At 35.5% G+C, this 16,273-nt stretch overlaps 2 protein-coding genes across 4 annotated transcripts; one reads left to right on the top strand and one right to left on the bottom strand.

The window, feature by feature from the left end:
* The first annotated feature begins 6,342 nt into the window (after positions 1-6,342).
* Positions 6,343-9,100, top strand: LOC133802455 (26S proteasome non-ATPase regulatory subunit 8 homolog A). The gene is made up of 6 exons (XM_062240768.1): positions 6,343-6,556; positions 6,929-7,007; positions 7,626-7,728; positions 7,968-8,231; positions 8,542-8,653; positions 8,733-9,100. The coding sequence occupies exons 1-6, from the start codon at positions 6,452-6,454 to the stop codon at positions 8,871-8,873; spliced, it is 804 nt and encodes a 267-aa protein (XP_062096752.1). The 5' UTR covers positions 6,343-6,451; the 3' UTR covers positions 8,874-9,100.
* A 936-nt stretch (positions 9,101-10,036) lies between these two features.
* On the bottom strand, positions 10,037-15,083 carry LOC133800959 (L10-interacting MYB domain-containing protein-like). Of its 3 annotated transcripts, XM_062239071.1 has the most exons (5): positions 14,925-15,083; positions 14,773-14,829; positions 10,967-11,474; positions 10,616-10,847; positions 10,037-10,522 (listed from the first exon to the last, which is right to left on the bottom strand). In XM_062239071.1, exons 3-5 carry the CDS (start codon positions 11,456-11,458, stop codon positions 10,044-10,046), a joined length of 1,203 nt encoding a protein of 400 aa, XP_062095055.1. In that variant the 5' UTR covers positions 11,459-11,474; positions 14,773-14,829; positions 14,925-15,083; the 3' UTR covers positions 10,037-10,043. The 3 variants fall into 3 exon arrangements, with proteins under 3 accessions (XP_062095055.1, XP_062095056.1, XP_062095057.1); XM_062239072.1 differs by lacking the exons at positions 10,037-10,522; positions 10,616-10,847; positions 10,967-11,474 and adding exons at positions 11,561-12,242; positions 12,330-12,665 and having other exon boundaries at positions 14,925-15,082; XM_062239073.1 differs by lacking the exons at positions 10,037-10,522; positions 10,616-10,847; positions 10,967-11,474; positions 14,773-14,829; positions 14,925-15,083 and adding exons at positions 11,561-12,242; positions 12,330-12,665; positions 13,192-13,210.
* Between the last annotated feature and the right edge of the window lie 1,190 nt (positions 15,084-16,273).

Raw genomic sequence — 16,273 nt, 5'->3', positions numbered from 1 at the left:
TACCCTCCCCATTGGCATTCTGAGGTTTTTCTATCTCCGAAGTAAGTCCTACTTCCTGAGATTCCTCAACCCCGCCCTGAATGGTCATCGTCTGTTGCCCAGGTCGTGACTTTCCCTTCATGGAAATGCTATAGCATTTCCTGGCAGTGAGCTGATCACCTTGGACCGTGCATATCCCCGTGGAGGATGGGAATTTGACTGTGAGATGGTGGATGGAGGTTATAGCCTTAAATGTTATCAACGTAGGCCGACCCAGAATAGCGTTGTAGGCGGCGGGACAATCGATGACTACGAATTCGAGGAGCTTAGAGACAGTCCGGGGCCCCTCTCCCAAGGTAATTACCAGCTCGATTGTTCCTATTGCTGTCGACCCTTCTCCAGAAAATACATACAACATCATGGAGGTGGCCTTCAACTCGGTGACAGATAACCCCATCTTCTCCAGCGTAGACCGGAACAGCAGGTTCACCGAACTCCCATTATCGACCATTATCCTCCTAACTCTCTGGTTGGCGAGCTGGGCGGTTATGACTAGAGGGTCGTTATGAGGGAATTGGACGTGACTAGCATCCTCCTCGGTAAAGATGATCGATTGCCTCTCTAGTCGTTGCTGTTTGGGTAGATGCTACTCCGGGACGAATTCCACTCCGTTATGAGCCTTTAATTCATTGACATATCTCTTCTGGGCACCTCTACTCGTGCCGGCCAAATGGGGGCCACCGGAGATTGTGGATATCTCTCCCCCTATCAGAGGAGGAGGGGTATCCTGATTTATCCAGGGCCCGGGCTGATTTATCGGAACTTCTGGGGCCGGCTGACTGGTGGGAACTCTATTCCGCGCGTACTGAGCCAAAGGTCCGGCTCTGATGAGTGTCTCGATCTCATCCTTTAAATGCCTACAATCGTCAGTGTTGTGGCCAATGTCGTTGTGGAATCGACAGAACTTGGAAGGGTCCCTCTTGGCCTTATGGTGCTTCAAAGGCTCCGGTTTCTTCCAGGGGAGGCGGGCAGAGTTGGCTAGGAAAATGTGTTCCCTAGTGTTTGTGAGCTCGGTATAAGTCGCGTAGACTAGCTTAATTTTTTCCAAGGGCTTGTTCTTCTTCGGACCGTGTTGGTCACCCTCGCTGCTCCCTTTTTTCTTGCCTTCACCCCCTTGGTTATTCTGTGTAACGATTTGAGTCGTTTTCACGACATCCGTTCCCACTCCTTAGGGGCTTGGCTGGTTCCCGCGACCGACGCTCGCGCCTCTTCCAAGTTTATCCATCCCTAGGCCTTGTTCAGGAATTCATCCACGGTGCTGACACCTTTTATCTGTATCTCTTTCCATAGTCCTCCTCCAACAAGGATTCCAGTCCTCAAGGCCATAAGCTTGGAACTATCGTCTGCGTCCCTGGCTCGAGCTGCGACGTTTGCGAACCTGCTCAGGTAAGCTTTCAAGGGTTCCTCGGGCTGCTGCTTTACGTCTGCCAGGGTGTCGGCTTTGACGCGGGCAGCTTGAGAAGCTCGGAATGCCCTCTTGAAGTCAGCAGAAAAAGGTTTTCCACGAGCTGATGGACTGCTTTTTACACTGCTTGAACCATTGCTTGGCTGACCCAGTCAAGGTGGAAGGAAATATCAAACACCTTAGCTCGGGGCCGATGTTGTGGGCCATCATCAGGGTGTTGAACATACCCAAATGATCCGATGGTTCTCCGTCTCCATCGAACTTGGACAAGTGGGGCATTCGGAAACTCGATGGATAAGTCGTGGCTGCTATGCTGGGGCCGAAGAGCTCAAGTTCGTCCCCCGAGTCGTATTCGTCTTTTTCCTTGTCTGACAAGAGCTTCTTCACCAGCTCCTCCATCTGAGCTAAACGCTCTAGGGTTTGGTCCTTACTTCCCTGGTTGTTCTGGGACTGTTCAACAACTCCAGTTCCATTGTGAGCGTTAGGCGAGTTATTGTCCCTCCAAGCTTGAGCTTGGTTAGGTGGGACACTCCCACTGTCACGTACTTCCGAAATACCATCCCCTCGGTGAGCATGATTACCATTTCTAGCCGGATCTCCCCTCCGTGAGTTGAGGCAATCTCGAAGGTCAGCCCTCTGGGTGGCCCGAGGGCTTTGCGCCGAACTTAAGTGATTGCACAGGTCTTCACCAGACATGCCACTTCGGTGGCTCCCAGTCCAGTAACTCCCGTTTGAAAAACTCAGAGCCCGCTGCTGAGGGTGAGGATCCGAGACTTCCCCGCGCGCTCGGCTGCGATGGGAAGGACCAGCGGAAGGAGGGTTTCTCCTGCTACTCCCATGAGCCGGAATGTCCCGAACTAGACGGGAAGGAGATGGGTATCTTATTGGTGACGGGGGATGCCTAACTGGTGACGCGATCCTAGTCCCATCCGAGCGGATCAAGTTAGGTCGCGGCCGCTCCACTCTACCATCCACCGCATCATGCGCTCGGCGGTCTGATCGTGGTGCAGGATGGCTGGCCGGAGTAGGCTTTCTTTGCGAGCCCTCCCCAGATCTCCTCCGCGAGCTGCCTTGGGCCCTTCTGGGTGCGTTCGATGGTGGAACCGAGCTAGAAGTTGAGGTTCGGACTGATCGGCTGAATTGCTGATTGGCCCTAGGAAACTCCTCAAACACAGTTTCCTGGTGGTGGTGTGACGTGGGGTAGAACTCAGAGTCGAGGCTTTCACTGATCGGCTGGGCCTGGACCTGTTATCCCAGCGGGACTTATGAGTCCCACTTTGCCTCTTTCCGACGTTAGCGTCGGTTGTTAAGAGGGGGTAACCGGGCCAAAACTTCTTCGATCTTCCTGTTTGCTCTTGACAACTGACTCCTCAATTGTATGTTCTCCATCTCTATCGCCGTTAGGAAATTCGGGTTTGGATTTGGCGACCGGGGTGCCAAACTCCCGGTGTCGCCCTGACCCATAGGCTGCTTTCCTGGTCGCTGCTGGACCTCAGGGTTTTGTTCATCGGATATGGCGGCATGGTGGGCCTCCTGCCCATCATGTTGATCCGCCTCATTACCATGTCTCGAATGAGTAACCACCATGATCAGGTTTTTGCGATAGCACCAATCTAAATCCTCTCAATGAAAGCACCAAACTGTTGACGCGGTTCTTCGCCAACAGATAATTATACGAATAAACATGATGGATGTTGGAAAAACTTATACAGGATCTTTATTTATTTTCATGTATATCTAATATTAAACAAATTAATACGAGATAGCCTAAAACATGTTTCTAAAATTGAATTCAAAGAGAAAAAAATAATATAATACTTACAGTATACGCAGCGGAATTAAGAGTCCTTCCTTCAGTTTCTCTAACTCTTGTATCCTTTCTGTCGCAGAGTATTATCAAGACACTGAACCGATTTTCTATTTTCTTCACGATCTTCCAATGTATCCTTAGAACCACCTAGACTAGTGTGGGCAATTCTCAACACATGAGATAGATATAGAGAGAAGAAGAGAAAATACAAAGAGGCTTAGAAAATGACTTGTGTTTAGAGAGAATATAAAACTATCAGAAAATCTGACTTATCAAAAAACCTTTTTTTGACTTCTCTATAAGCACTCCTTTTATAGAATCAATTAGGCCATTTAATTCAATTAAAAAATCAATAAAATAACAGCCATTTTGAAGCCCTAGGTCGAAATTATCATGGGCTATAGGCCCGTGAAATTTCCCATTTGATTATAAGCCCATTGGACTTAAAATCAAGGCTTGTATTATTTTCTATTGATTTAATTAATTAAATAATTATTTAAATCCTTTATCAAATTAATTATTTATAATTTGAACCTTGATTTAAATTTATTTATTAATTTAGATACCAATTTATCTTAATTAATAAATCTGCCATAATTTCTCTTTTCTTCTCAAAATTACACAACTCTGTGAAACTATCCAAAATTGACCTGGTCAACTTTGATAATTCTAATTGATGATTAAATCAATTAATTGAGACTATCTAGATGATTTTATCCAAGGTACAATGGGGACCATGGGCCTATGAAATCAAGCTCCAATAAGTTATCATAAATCTAACAAATAAATTTACTAACTTATTAATTCCTCGTGACTCCACTATAGACTTGGAATTGCACTCTTGAATTCATAGAACGCTCTATAACAAATATAGATACGCTATTAATTATCCATTGTTACAACCATAATTGTCACTCAATCCTCTATAGACGGTCTACAATGAGATAGGACTAAAATACCGTTTTACCCCTCATTGTATTTTATCCTTAAAACACTTAGTTCCTTGTAAATGATATTTCAGTAAACTAATTTAATTACTGAAATGAGATCTCTATCATTTAACACCTTGAACCAAACTAAAAGGAAACCATCGTTTCACTTCTTCATCAGAAGCTATAGATGTTCATATCTATGATTAACACTCCCACTCAATTATACTACCGAGTTCCCAAGATGTAAGTATGGGCTAGTCCGTAGGGTAAGCTGGTAACGAACAAGTCAAAGAACTCAAATAATACAATCAGTTTGAATACTAACCACTCAGAATTAAGATTGAATTGACCTATGGTCAACTATATGATATGACTAGAATAGATAATAACGGTATGTTTACTTATCTTATCAACTGCCAATATCGGTCCTGTCCGATGTAACAAATACATCCGATCTTATCTACTTTGCTAATGTTCTGGAAAGAACATAACACTGTAATGTGTAAGTAGATTATATCGTAGATTGGCAAGTCAGTGTAAATCCGGTGCATTGACTAATCTTAGGACTAACTTATTTTTGAACATATAATCATATTTATATTCCACTGTGATTACGTCACTATAAATAAGATTAGCTATATGCTCGGGATTTAATAGAAGTTTATATTAAATAAATAATCATGAAAATAAAACATGTGAGCAAAGTGATTGACCAAGTCAAAAAATGATTTCTATTCTTTTATTGATAATAAAATGAGATTACAAAGAATTTGAGTTTTAATTAAGGCATAAAACTCCAACAATGGATTAGTGCTAATTAGTGAACCGTAATAGGAAAATAGTTTACTTCTAGACTTGGGAAATTAATAACATGAGAAGGTGATCACTCCTTTCTTTTTAGGTGGTTCGAAGGTTAAAATCTCTTTAGTTCACCAGTCGATATTATTGATATGTCTTGACTATTCCTTACAGAGTGTTTCGTTACAAAAAATATGCCAACCCCTTGCAATGTCCAGGGTCTTGATATTTATAGGGAGAGGATACCTGGGTTGGCAAAGGGGGTCATCCCATGATCTCTTTACCCTTCACGTTATCCCTCCTTACCTATTGATTAGACCACACTTCAGTGTCAGGTTTTAGGAATTAATCATCAGTATCACAGAGATGACGTGAAGGGTAAAGAGATTATGGGATGACCCCCTTTGCCAACCCAGGGAGCCTCTCCCTATAAATACCAAGACCCTGGGCATTGCAAGGGGTTGACGTATTTTTTGTAAAGAAACACTCTGTAAGGAATAATCAAGAGATATCAATAATATTGACTGGTGGACTAGATAGATTTTAATCTTCGAACCACCTAAAAAGAAAGAAGTGATCACCTTCCCATGTTATTAATTTCTCAAGTCTAGAAGTAAACTATTTTCCTATTACAGTTCACTAATTAGCACTAATCTATCCTGTTTATTCGTATAATTATCTGTTGGCGAAGAACCGCGTCTACAAAATATTATTGTATTTTATATATATGTCATGTAGCCATGTAAATATATATTTATGTTAACATTGTGTTAGATGTTATATATGTAAAAATTATTGATATAAATATTTATATATATATATATAATAGAATTATAATTTATTCTATATTTATTTAAAATTTTTTTTTATTAAAATTATAGATAATATTTACAAGGGTTTATACCTTTTTGGACCTTGTGTTTTTTCCCATTACCTGTTTGGACCCTAGTTTTGTAAAATGGTTAAAATAGAACCCTAAATTCGATTTTGGTCAATGTTTTTCAACTAAAATCATAAATAATTTACCAAACTAATAATTCAGAACAAAAATAAAATAATTATGCTTAAAAACTGTGTTGTTATATTCAATTTTTTCTTCATCAAAATTGAGTTTATGGTTCTATTTTAACTATTTTACAAAACATAGGGTCCAAAAAATAATTTGTCAAAATACAGAGTCCAAACAAGTAATAGAAAAAAATACAAGGTCCAAAAAAGTATAAACCCTGTTACAACTTTAAAACTAGGACTATATATATATTTATATATATATATATATATATAAAGAATATGATATATTTTAAAGAATAAAGGAATACCCTCAATAAATGTGTAATATTACATATAATGGAAGGGTAAAGTCGGGTCTGGATTCAAACCTAGAAATAGGAAAAGGGAAATTCCTTCTTGAAGGGCAAGCAAAACCAGAACCAGAGAGAGCGAGAGAGAGAGAGAGAGATCGGCGAAATGGATCCAAAACTCACCGAGGTGTCGCAGCTGTTCGAGCGCTTCAAAGCTGCTTTTTTACGAAAGGATTTCGATGCATGTGTCATGTTTCTCTCTCAGCTCAAGGTAACCATTCATTCCCCATAACCTATTTTCTTCTTTTACTGGATTATGCTGTATATCGCACTGAGCTAGAGTTCTTTTCACCAAACCGATGTGGTATAGCAGCATTTGTAATTCTAATTTGGTGATTTTTTGTTGCTGGGCTGGTTCAAAATCTGATCATGCTAGACTAGCGATGCATATTTTATTTTTCGTGAAAAAGTACAGGAAAGAGTAAATTTAAAAAATTATGTGCAATATCGCAAATTGTGGTGGAACAATCATCACCCTTTTGCTTGTTTGGAAATACCCAATTCAATCATTCATTAGTTTTTGGATAAAGTTTCGGTTTGCTTAAGGGATAAAGTTGAGTTTTATTTGACTGGATTTTTGCAGGTTATGCTGACTGAATTCAGAAGCCTTCCTCCATTGTTTGAAGAAACACCAAATGCAGTACACGAACTAACATTAGCAAGTAACATTTTCAAACAGCTCTATTTCTATGTTTTGCAAGTTTTAATTTTTTTTTTACCGTTACACTACTTGGTATTTACTATTTGTAGTTCCCCATTCTACAAATTTTTCCAATATGTGCTCCCCTTCAATTTGTTGTTATATATAGAGATTTGTCTGCTATGGTTCTAGGCTTGGCTATGATTGAAATTATAAATGAGGTAGATTATGTGGCTAAATGATGAATCCAATATGAGGCTGTATAGTACATTTCATATTTATAAATTTTAAATCATGGATTTTTAGTTGGTAGCAAGATGTTCTGTTCTATTTCCATTTTGTGTTAGACTAAGCATATTTGTTCTTGAAGCATTAGTTTAAGGAGATGTAGAAATAGAACCATAATTAGTAATTTCACGATTTATGATAAATTTGAGTTTGACAAAGCCAATTTCCATGTCCACACAGGCAGAACTTAAGTGGAAAACATGTCAGGAATTAAATGATTTCCAGAGTTTATCGAGAAGTCCTTACTATATACTATCAAATGATTGTGTTTGCGTGAAGATTGTAAAGTTGTCATTATTGTCATTTCTTTGATTATTTTCTAATGACCATTTTTGTGTTTGAGAACTATCAGGGGACATATACGAGCATGCTGTTGTTCTGAGTTTGAAGACTGAGGACCAAGATGCTTTTGAGAGAGATTTCTTTCAGTTGAAACCCTATTACACAGATGCCCGGTAATTTGTTATAATCTTCAGCTCAGCATAGGCATGGGTTTTATTGTCTATTTGGAGAAACTAAATCAATAATCCATGTTATTAATCTCAAAAATTAACATACCTTATATTTTTTTTCACACATTCTGGAGGGTAAACATATCATAGCTGCTGCTAACTATTTTTTATTTACTTTGAATTTTTTTATCAATTCACTTATTCTGAATGCTGCTAATGAAATTATATTTTTTGTGGGGCAGGAACCGACTTCCACCATCTCCTCAAGAGCACCCAATCTTAGGTCTCAACCTGTTGAGACTCCTTGTGCAGAACAGAATTGCTGAGTTTCATACTGAATTGGAGTTGCTGTCATCTTCAGCTTTGGAGAACCCATGCATTAAACATGCTGTAGAGTTGGAGCAGTCCTTCATGGAGGGGGCTTATAATCGCGTGTTGAGTGCTCGGCAGACAGTGCCCCATGAAACTTATGTCTATTTCATGGATCTTCTGGCAAAGACAGTCAGGTATGGTATTATCTCTGTGAATGGTATAGAAAGCTGTAAATCGTGGAGTAAGCCCTTTCAATTTCAGGAGCTTTCTTTTGTTCCTTTTTAAGAATAATCAAATTGCATATAGTTGAATAGTTGAGAATTCAATTTATTCTGAGAATCCCCCATAATAATTCATTATAACAAGCTAATATTCCTGGTAGTTTTGCACACAAAAATTTTCCATTTATTCCTGGAATTTATACAAGATAGTTGTTCGATTTCTCTACTCTTAGCACATTTCAAAACTTGATTTTATTCTCTGTTGTGTCTTTTTTTTTTCCAGAGATGAAATAGCTGGATGCAGTGAGAAGGCATATGATTATCTTTCGATCAAAGATGCCTGTCAAATGTTGTTGTACACTTCTGACCAAGAACTCCTAAAGTATATCGATGAGGTAAACTTTATGCAACTTATACATGATCATTCCCCTTTGATTTTGCGATGCTTTTCTTGAAATATCTTAATGAACACAGGAGCACCCCGAGTGGGACGTCAAGGATGGGTTGGTGATTTTCCAGAAGGCAAAAGAATCTGCACCCTGCAAGGAGATACCTTCCCTGCAGCTCATCAACCAAACTCTCAGTTATGCAAGAGAGTTGGAGCGGATTGTGTAAAAGCAAACCATGCTGCACATTTGATGTCGTTTAGACCGAATACTCTTCATCTTTAAATTGTTTCCTTGATGCCCCACACAAGCTTAAAAGATTTGTTAAACTGTCGTAATTTCAATTTGGCCGCCATGGTGGGGCTTTTGGATTCATTATTGTTAAGCGATCCATGCACTTTAATTCCGTAAAAATGGTTGCTGAGTTCTGAAATGGCCTTTAAAGAACACTCTCAACACTTGTCGACTATTTTAAATTACGTCACAGTTTTTTTTTCCAATTTCTACAATAAATTATAGTGTGGCTTCTTAGTATAAAGTAAAGGATTGAACAGCTGCTTAAATGTTTTATCCAACTTCTTTTATGATATACCTATATGAAATTACCACTAAATTTTTGGCAGGCAAAGTAGCCACCCCTCAATGACTAAAAGCTTAAAGAAGCTTAATATGATAATTAGGATTGTACTTTGGTTGGTTAGTCGGGTTATATTATATTTTAAATAACCCAATATGCTATAACCCAATGAAAATATTGGATTGTAAATATTCAATAAGATTTTTTTTTTGTCGGTCCAATGATTTTGATAGTGAGAAATTATAGTAAATGATCTAAAATATTGGTTTCAAGAAGCTAAGAGGGTGTTTGGCATTGTTTTATGTTTTCTGTTTTTAAAATTGTGTTTTCAAAAATGAGAATAGAAAACAGTTTTTGTAGTTTTCAAAATATAATAGTGTTTGGCTATTGTTTTCTAAAAACAGTTTTCAAAAACCAAAAAACCAAAAACATGTTTGGATGATAAAAAAACAAGCAGTTTTTAGAAAACATGTTTTTTTTACAATAATTGTTTTAATACTTATTATTATGATTTTTTTTAATAAAAATGCAATATGTCACATACATATTTAATCTAACTTAGTTATAATATTGCTAATTTTCATATAAATTAACAATATATCATATTGTTTGAAAAAATATATAATCTAAAAAATATCTAAATAATTTTTACAAGTAAAATATCAATAAAATATTATAATGCTTAAAAAAATGTGAGAAATTTTAAATTTTAAATAAAATATTTAATCTAAAGTATATAGAAAATCACCATTAATCTACAATATGTCCCCATAAACACAATTTGAATACTAAAATTATTTTATAGTAATAAAATATAGTTGACTAATTTATATTATTATAAGCTGTCCACATAGCTTGAGCAATACGATCTCGACATCTTGCCATTGCTACAGCAGATTCATCAGATAAATTGACTTCACATCTTGACACACTAGTGTTAGCTTCCTCTAAGTTGTCTTCACCCTCAAGTTCTTTCTCTTCCCATTCTCTAAACATATGATCATACTGTGTGCGTTGACGAATAAAATTATGAAGAGTGCAGCAAGCAATAACTATCAAAGGTTGTCTACTCAATTTGTAAGGTGGCATCATCTTCAATATAGGAAAACGTGCTTTTAGTACACCAAAGCACCGTTCAATGACATTCCTAAGAGAAGAATGCCTATAATTGAATAGTTCTTTCATACCACGTGGTCGATTGCGTCCATTATTGTATTCTTGCAAATGATATCTTTCACCACGATATGGTGGGAGAAAACCTTTTGTGCATGGAAATCCAGAATCCAAAACATAGTATTCACCTACATAATAAAACATGTCAAAAAAAAATTAGTTTTCTATATGCACCATCACATAAATTATAAAATAATAATTCAATCCTAGGCTTTCAATACCTTCTTTAGGCAATGGAAACTTATATTTAGGTTGCGTAATTGCATCTATAAACACTCTGGAATCATTTGCGGTACCCTCCCAACCAGCAGATACAAAAGTAAAGAACATTTCAAAGTTGCAAGCACACAAGACATTTTGTGTTACCACGTTTTTTCGGCCTCTGTAACTGACTTGCTTATCTGTAGGGACAAATGCACTCACATGTGTGCCATCAATGGCACCAATGCAATTCTGATAGTACAAAAATCCAAAACCATTATAAACATTTATCGAAGAAAAATATAAACTAAAAATATGTGAAAATATAATTTATATATAAAGTTATAATACATTGGATGTATATTAAGTACCTGAAACCATGGGTAGTATTTTGAGGAGTTGACAATATGAGAAGGTACCGGAGATTGAGTTGGTCGAATGATATCCTGTCCTAATTTACATATTGCCTTTAATGTTAAATGGAAGTGCCTATCAATAGTTTCAAGCGAATGTTGAAATCGGTCAGCTATAAGTCTCATTCCCACATTTTGACCAACAATTATAAGGAAAATAGCAACTGCTTCTTCAACTTTAATCTCTCGTGTGTCCTTAATGTATTCCTTTTGTTTTAAACAGGTACATAGCTCGATGAATACATTTTTATCCATTCGCAATAATTCATAGCATGTTCTCTCATGACCACCTAATAACTCTCTCACAAAATCTTCTCCACATAAAGAAGATGTTCTTTGAGGGATTTTCTCGATAAACTTTTCATTGTAATCACTTAAAAAGTTTAGCATCAAAAAATCTGAAAAATCATCAAAATCACTATCTGTAGAAGATGAACTAGAATCATCCATTTGATTACTCTGAATCCTGCAAATTATTTGACATGCATAATAAACTTAGAAAAAAACAATACGTATTTGAAACCAATAACAAAGTCTCCACTACATTATCTTAGCATAACATACTATAATAATGTCAAGCACACATAAAGTAAAACTCAAAGCCTACACAGTCAAACATATCACAGTATAGTCAAAGCCTATCCATATCACAGTATAGTCAAAGCCTATCTAACCAAGCTCTCTTTCTAATAGTAGACATATTAATAAAAATCTCTCTCCAATCTGGATCCTTAAATTTCTCAACAACTTTCATGTAGGCATCATCACTGACTTCTTCCATTCCTTCGAGGATTTGCATACAATTTGTGAGAGAAAACTCATGATTTTGGCTTCCTCCTCCTTCGGTTGTACTCTTGTATTTTTCAGCTTTAGCTAAAGTGGCCTCTGCTCTTACTTTAGCTACCTCAGTCCATGCAACAATTGCATCACTCATTTGTTGTGATCTTTGTCTCTTAGCTCTTCGCTCTGTACTTGTAGTTGTTGAATTTTTTGTTGAACGTTTAAAAACATCATCAACAAGCCGAGAGCAACTAGTAGAATCATTCTCATCAATATCATGGACGTCTATGCGATCAAATTCATTCTCCATTTCCTTTTCATCATCAGTGTTGGGCGGACCTGAAGCAGCAGAACGATGGAACTGACCAGTGGCAGTTGACTTACTAAAAATTAGTTCCAACAATACAAAATGATCACATCCTTTCTTGCGATATTGTGTTGCCTTTGGGTGTGCCTAAAATAAAAAAGAAAACTAGTTTCATCACTTAATTTGATTCAAAACTAATTTTTTATATAAATAATAGACTTAGTTTGTTCTTACCCTTAGATAATTCTGCCATATTTCCTCAGAAGCAACCACAGTATTGGTTTCACGATCCCATCCAAATCCAGTTTGTTTCAACAACTCAGCAAACTCGCGATACTTAGTGCGCAACCTATTGAACTTTTGCTTAATTTGTTTAATTAAGTATTTCCGCTTACTTTTAATTTGCAACTCCTCAAGAATTTTCGCCCATGTTTTTGAGCCAAATTGACCACTTGCCATATTTCCTTTATTCACTTCATCAACCATGATATCGATGAAAATCTTCTCTACAGTTGGTCCCCATAAACATGCATCATCAACATCTGTGATCTCAATGGCCATATTTCAAATCTAGCAATATTCCATACCATAAATTATCTTAGAGCATAGCCAATATAAGACACTAAACACAAATATTATATTCAATAAATCCTATTTATTTCCTATTGGCTTATAACCCCACTCCTTAAGATCAGCCCCTGTCATTGCCTACACAATCATATGATAAAGGAAAGGTCTCTAATGAGGTAATAGTCAAACAAAACAATTCAACTTTGGCCATTGCACATTGCCCAATGCCTAATGCCATATAGAAGAGCAATCTAGCATGTCAACCTAGAAAATCAACATTGTTATGTCTTCTCTTTCCAAAATCTATTCCAAGAAAATCCATTGCATATATATACCCTAATATATATCACAGTAAATTTTATATTTTAGTATAACAGTGAACTTATGAACTTCAAGTTGAGACAAACACATAGCAATACCACAAGAATAACATAAATTAAAATAAGATTGTCAAGCAATACATTGATATAATAATCAATTCAATTGAAAAGTTAGAGAAAAATAATGCAATAATTACAAATTTTACCTGCAATAAGAACACCCACTTTACTCAAGTAGCACGTTCTAGTAAAGAAAATCATTTTCTACTAAGAAGACAATATTTTCCATCTCAAGTACTCAAATGCATGATTTCTGTCTGAGCATATATGTTCGGAAATATAACATACCATATAAAAATTAAAAATAAAAAAGTTGCTCAAATTTGTTGACATCTTGATTTTAATATAAATAAATAAATCAGAGCAGAGAAACAGAGAACTATGGCATCAAGCTCCTGTGAACTGCTGTTTCAAATCCAGCTTTTCAACACTTGTACAGCAAAACAATCATTCTATTCAGACGCAAAGACACCATGACAAGCCATAGTCTCGTACTACTAGTCTTACTTGTGCTAACAACAGAGTATGTGAGCCCCACTTTATATGAAAAGTTGCAAAAGCTCTCAGGCTTTATTGCAATTTAAAGCATGAGAGATTATGTTAATGAATAAGGTTATGAGCAAGAGATTTCTCTGTTCATATTGCAATAAACACTGTACAGAATTATGTACAGTCGTTATTAATAAACACTGTACAGAATTATGTTCATATTGCAATAAAGCACACAATTGTACAATTGCAATAAAGCACATATTTCTCTGTTCATAAACACTCATAACAAATCAGAGAAATAATTATGTACAGTACAATTGTTCTCTGTTCTTCTTGATCATTAATAACCACAAAACAAACTCAGCAGCAACAAAATCAATACAACAGAAAAACCAACTAATTAATAGATAAAACAAAACATAAACAACACAATCAGTTGTGCATGGTTCATCCAAAACTAGATCACTGGCAGCCTTTTCACTATAATCATCAAGTTTACAAGATATATATATATATATATATCAAGTTAACCTGCTTACACTCAAACACCACAATGTCTCACAGCTCTCCTTCTCTATTGTATTTCAGAAAACCATCTGATCTTAGTTGAGTTTTGGTCAAGTCTGATAAGAGAATTCTAGTAATGACTTGGTTAAAATTTATATATAAAATCGTAATAATAAATGTCACCCACCTCTGATAATCCTGTGGTGAAAAATTATGGAGAGTTTGAAGAAGGTTCATTTGTCTGTACTGACCCTGCTATGAACTATGTTCATATTTCAAGAAAAATTTATGAACCTCACTACCCCTTTTAACCTGACTACATTCTTGTTTTGTTCGATAAAGCAAGAACCATGTAGAAAATCCCAGAAGTTGTTCTGTTTGGTAACCATGAAACAGATATATATATATATATAAATGCAAGAGTTGCAGTACCAAAACAATCTATACACGTTCTATATAACAAGCTTCCACATGTAATCATCCAAATACAACCATACCCATAAACACACTTAAAGGGTCTTTCATCAATCAACAGTGTTAAGGATTTGACCACATATATATTAATTACAAACAAGCTAATATGTGAATATTCAAAACTTGGTCAAGCTCAAAAAGCATGAAATTCATGACTGTACATATTGGACACTCGTACCAGCTATCTGCTAAATGGCAAAACGGCAAGGTTGAACTATATATTTATGTATATATAAATATATAGAAGGAGATACCTTAAAAAACCAGGAGAATGGCAGAGTGAAGGTCTAGCTGCAACATCAAGATGTGATCTGCAGAAGAGAAAAAAAAATTAGGGCACAAAAGTGTGTAAGATAAGAAGAACACACAATAAAATGTTGAGAGAATTCGTTTCAATCAGTAGTACAGAAGAGAATTTGTGCGTGGAGAATGTCCTCAGAGGCGGAGAGATGGAGGAGAAGGAGCTCAGAGCTCCATTGAAGTTCATTGACTGTGCTTCTCCTATTTTCGTCGAGAGAGAAATGAGAGATCTGAGAACATATTTTGAAAACATAAATAAAGTGTTTTCTAAATTCTTGTTTTTTTTAACTCAGTTTTTTAAAAACTGTTCTCAAAAAACAAAGCCAAACACATCATTTGTTTTCCAAAAACAATTTTCTATTTTTTAAAACAGAAAACTGTTTTTGAGTTAAAGAGCCAAACAGGCCCTAATGTTCTCATTTTAAAAATTGTAGAGAAATAACAATTTTAGATTGTTGAATATTTAAATTGTCATTTTTTATTTATTTAGGAGCGTATTGACTTTAATATAGTAGTATATGTATATTAGTTTTGTTTAATGAGTTTTTATTTTAAAGTTATATTGATTTTGTAAGTTTTGTTGGTATATTATTTTTGAACTTAATATATGTATTTTGTGGTATGGTATATCATTCAATAATCCATAAAAAAGATCAAAATAACTTTAAAATTAAAACTAATTAAACAAAATTAATATACATAAACTATAATATTAAAATATTTACAATAAAATAGTAATTTGCTAATGGACATATTTGATATTATTTAATATTAAAAAGGTAAGTAGACTATTTTACTACAAAATTAAAAACATGCACATCTAACTTTCCCACACCATTAAAGACTGCTTTGCACCAAACCCTATTGATAGTTTGGTTGGGTTAACTTGTATAAATTGTTCTTTAATATTTTTTTTGTTTTCTTAAAAATATTATATTCTAAAACATACTTTCATTTCTTTTTTTTTTTTAAAAATAATTTATGTAATATTATATAATAAATATAAAAATATTATTATTTTGTTTATTTAATTTATTTGGGTAAGTTGTAATATTTTTTAACTCATCAAATTATTAGATTAGTAGATTGGGTGGTTTGAATTTTCTTTAGGTTATCTTATTGTGGTTTTTTGCTAGTTTATTAGATTTAGTTTGAGTGGGTTATTCGGTTTAAAAGGTTTCAAATTTTTTTGAACAGCCCTAATGATAATGTGATTAAATTTTAAGGCCCCCTCCCCCAATTTGAATAAGCACAGGCTTGGCTGATACTTAAAGGTTCATGATTTTCTCCATTACAGCAAGAGATGTAATCACAAATCAGTTTACTTAAAATAATTAGTATAAAACTCGTTACTTTGTTTATAATTATCTATTTATTATAACAAAAATAATTAGTATAAAGCTGGTTATTTTGTTTCAAACGATTGGCAAAATGTTTGGAAAGACATTTTATAGT

This window comes from Humulus lupulus, chromosome 9 (assembly GCF_963169125.1).
Source record: "Humulus lupulus chromosome 9, drHumLupu1.1, whole genome shotgun sequence".
Lineage (NCBI taxonomy): Eukaryota > Viridiplantae > Streptophyta > Magnoliopsida > Rosales > Cannabaceae > Humulus > Humulus lupulus.
Note: the sequence above shows the minus strand (reverse complement) of the source record. Positions and strands in the feature narration are given on the sequence as shown.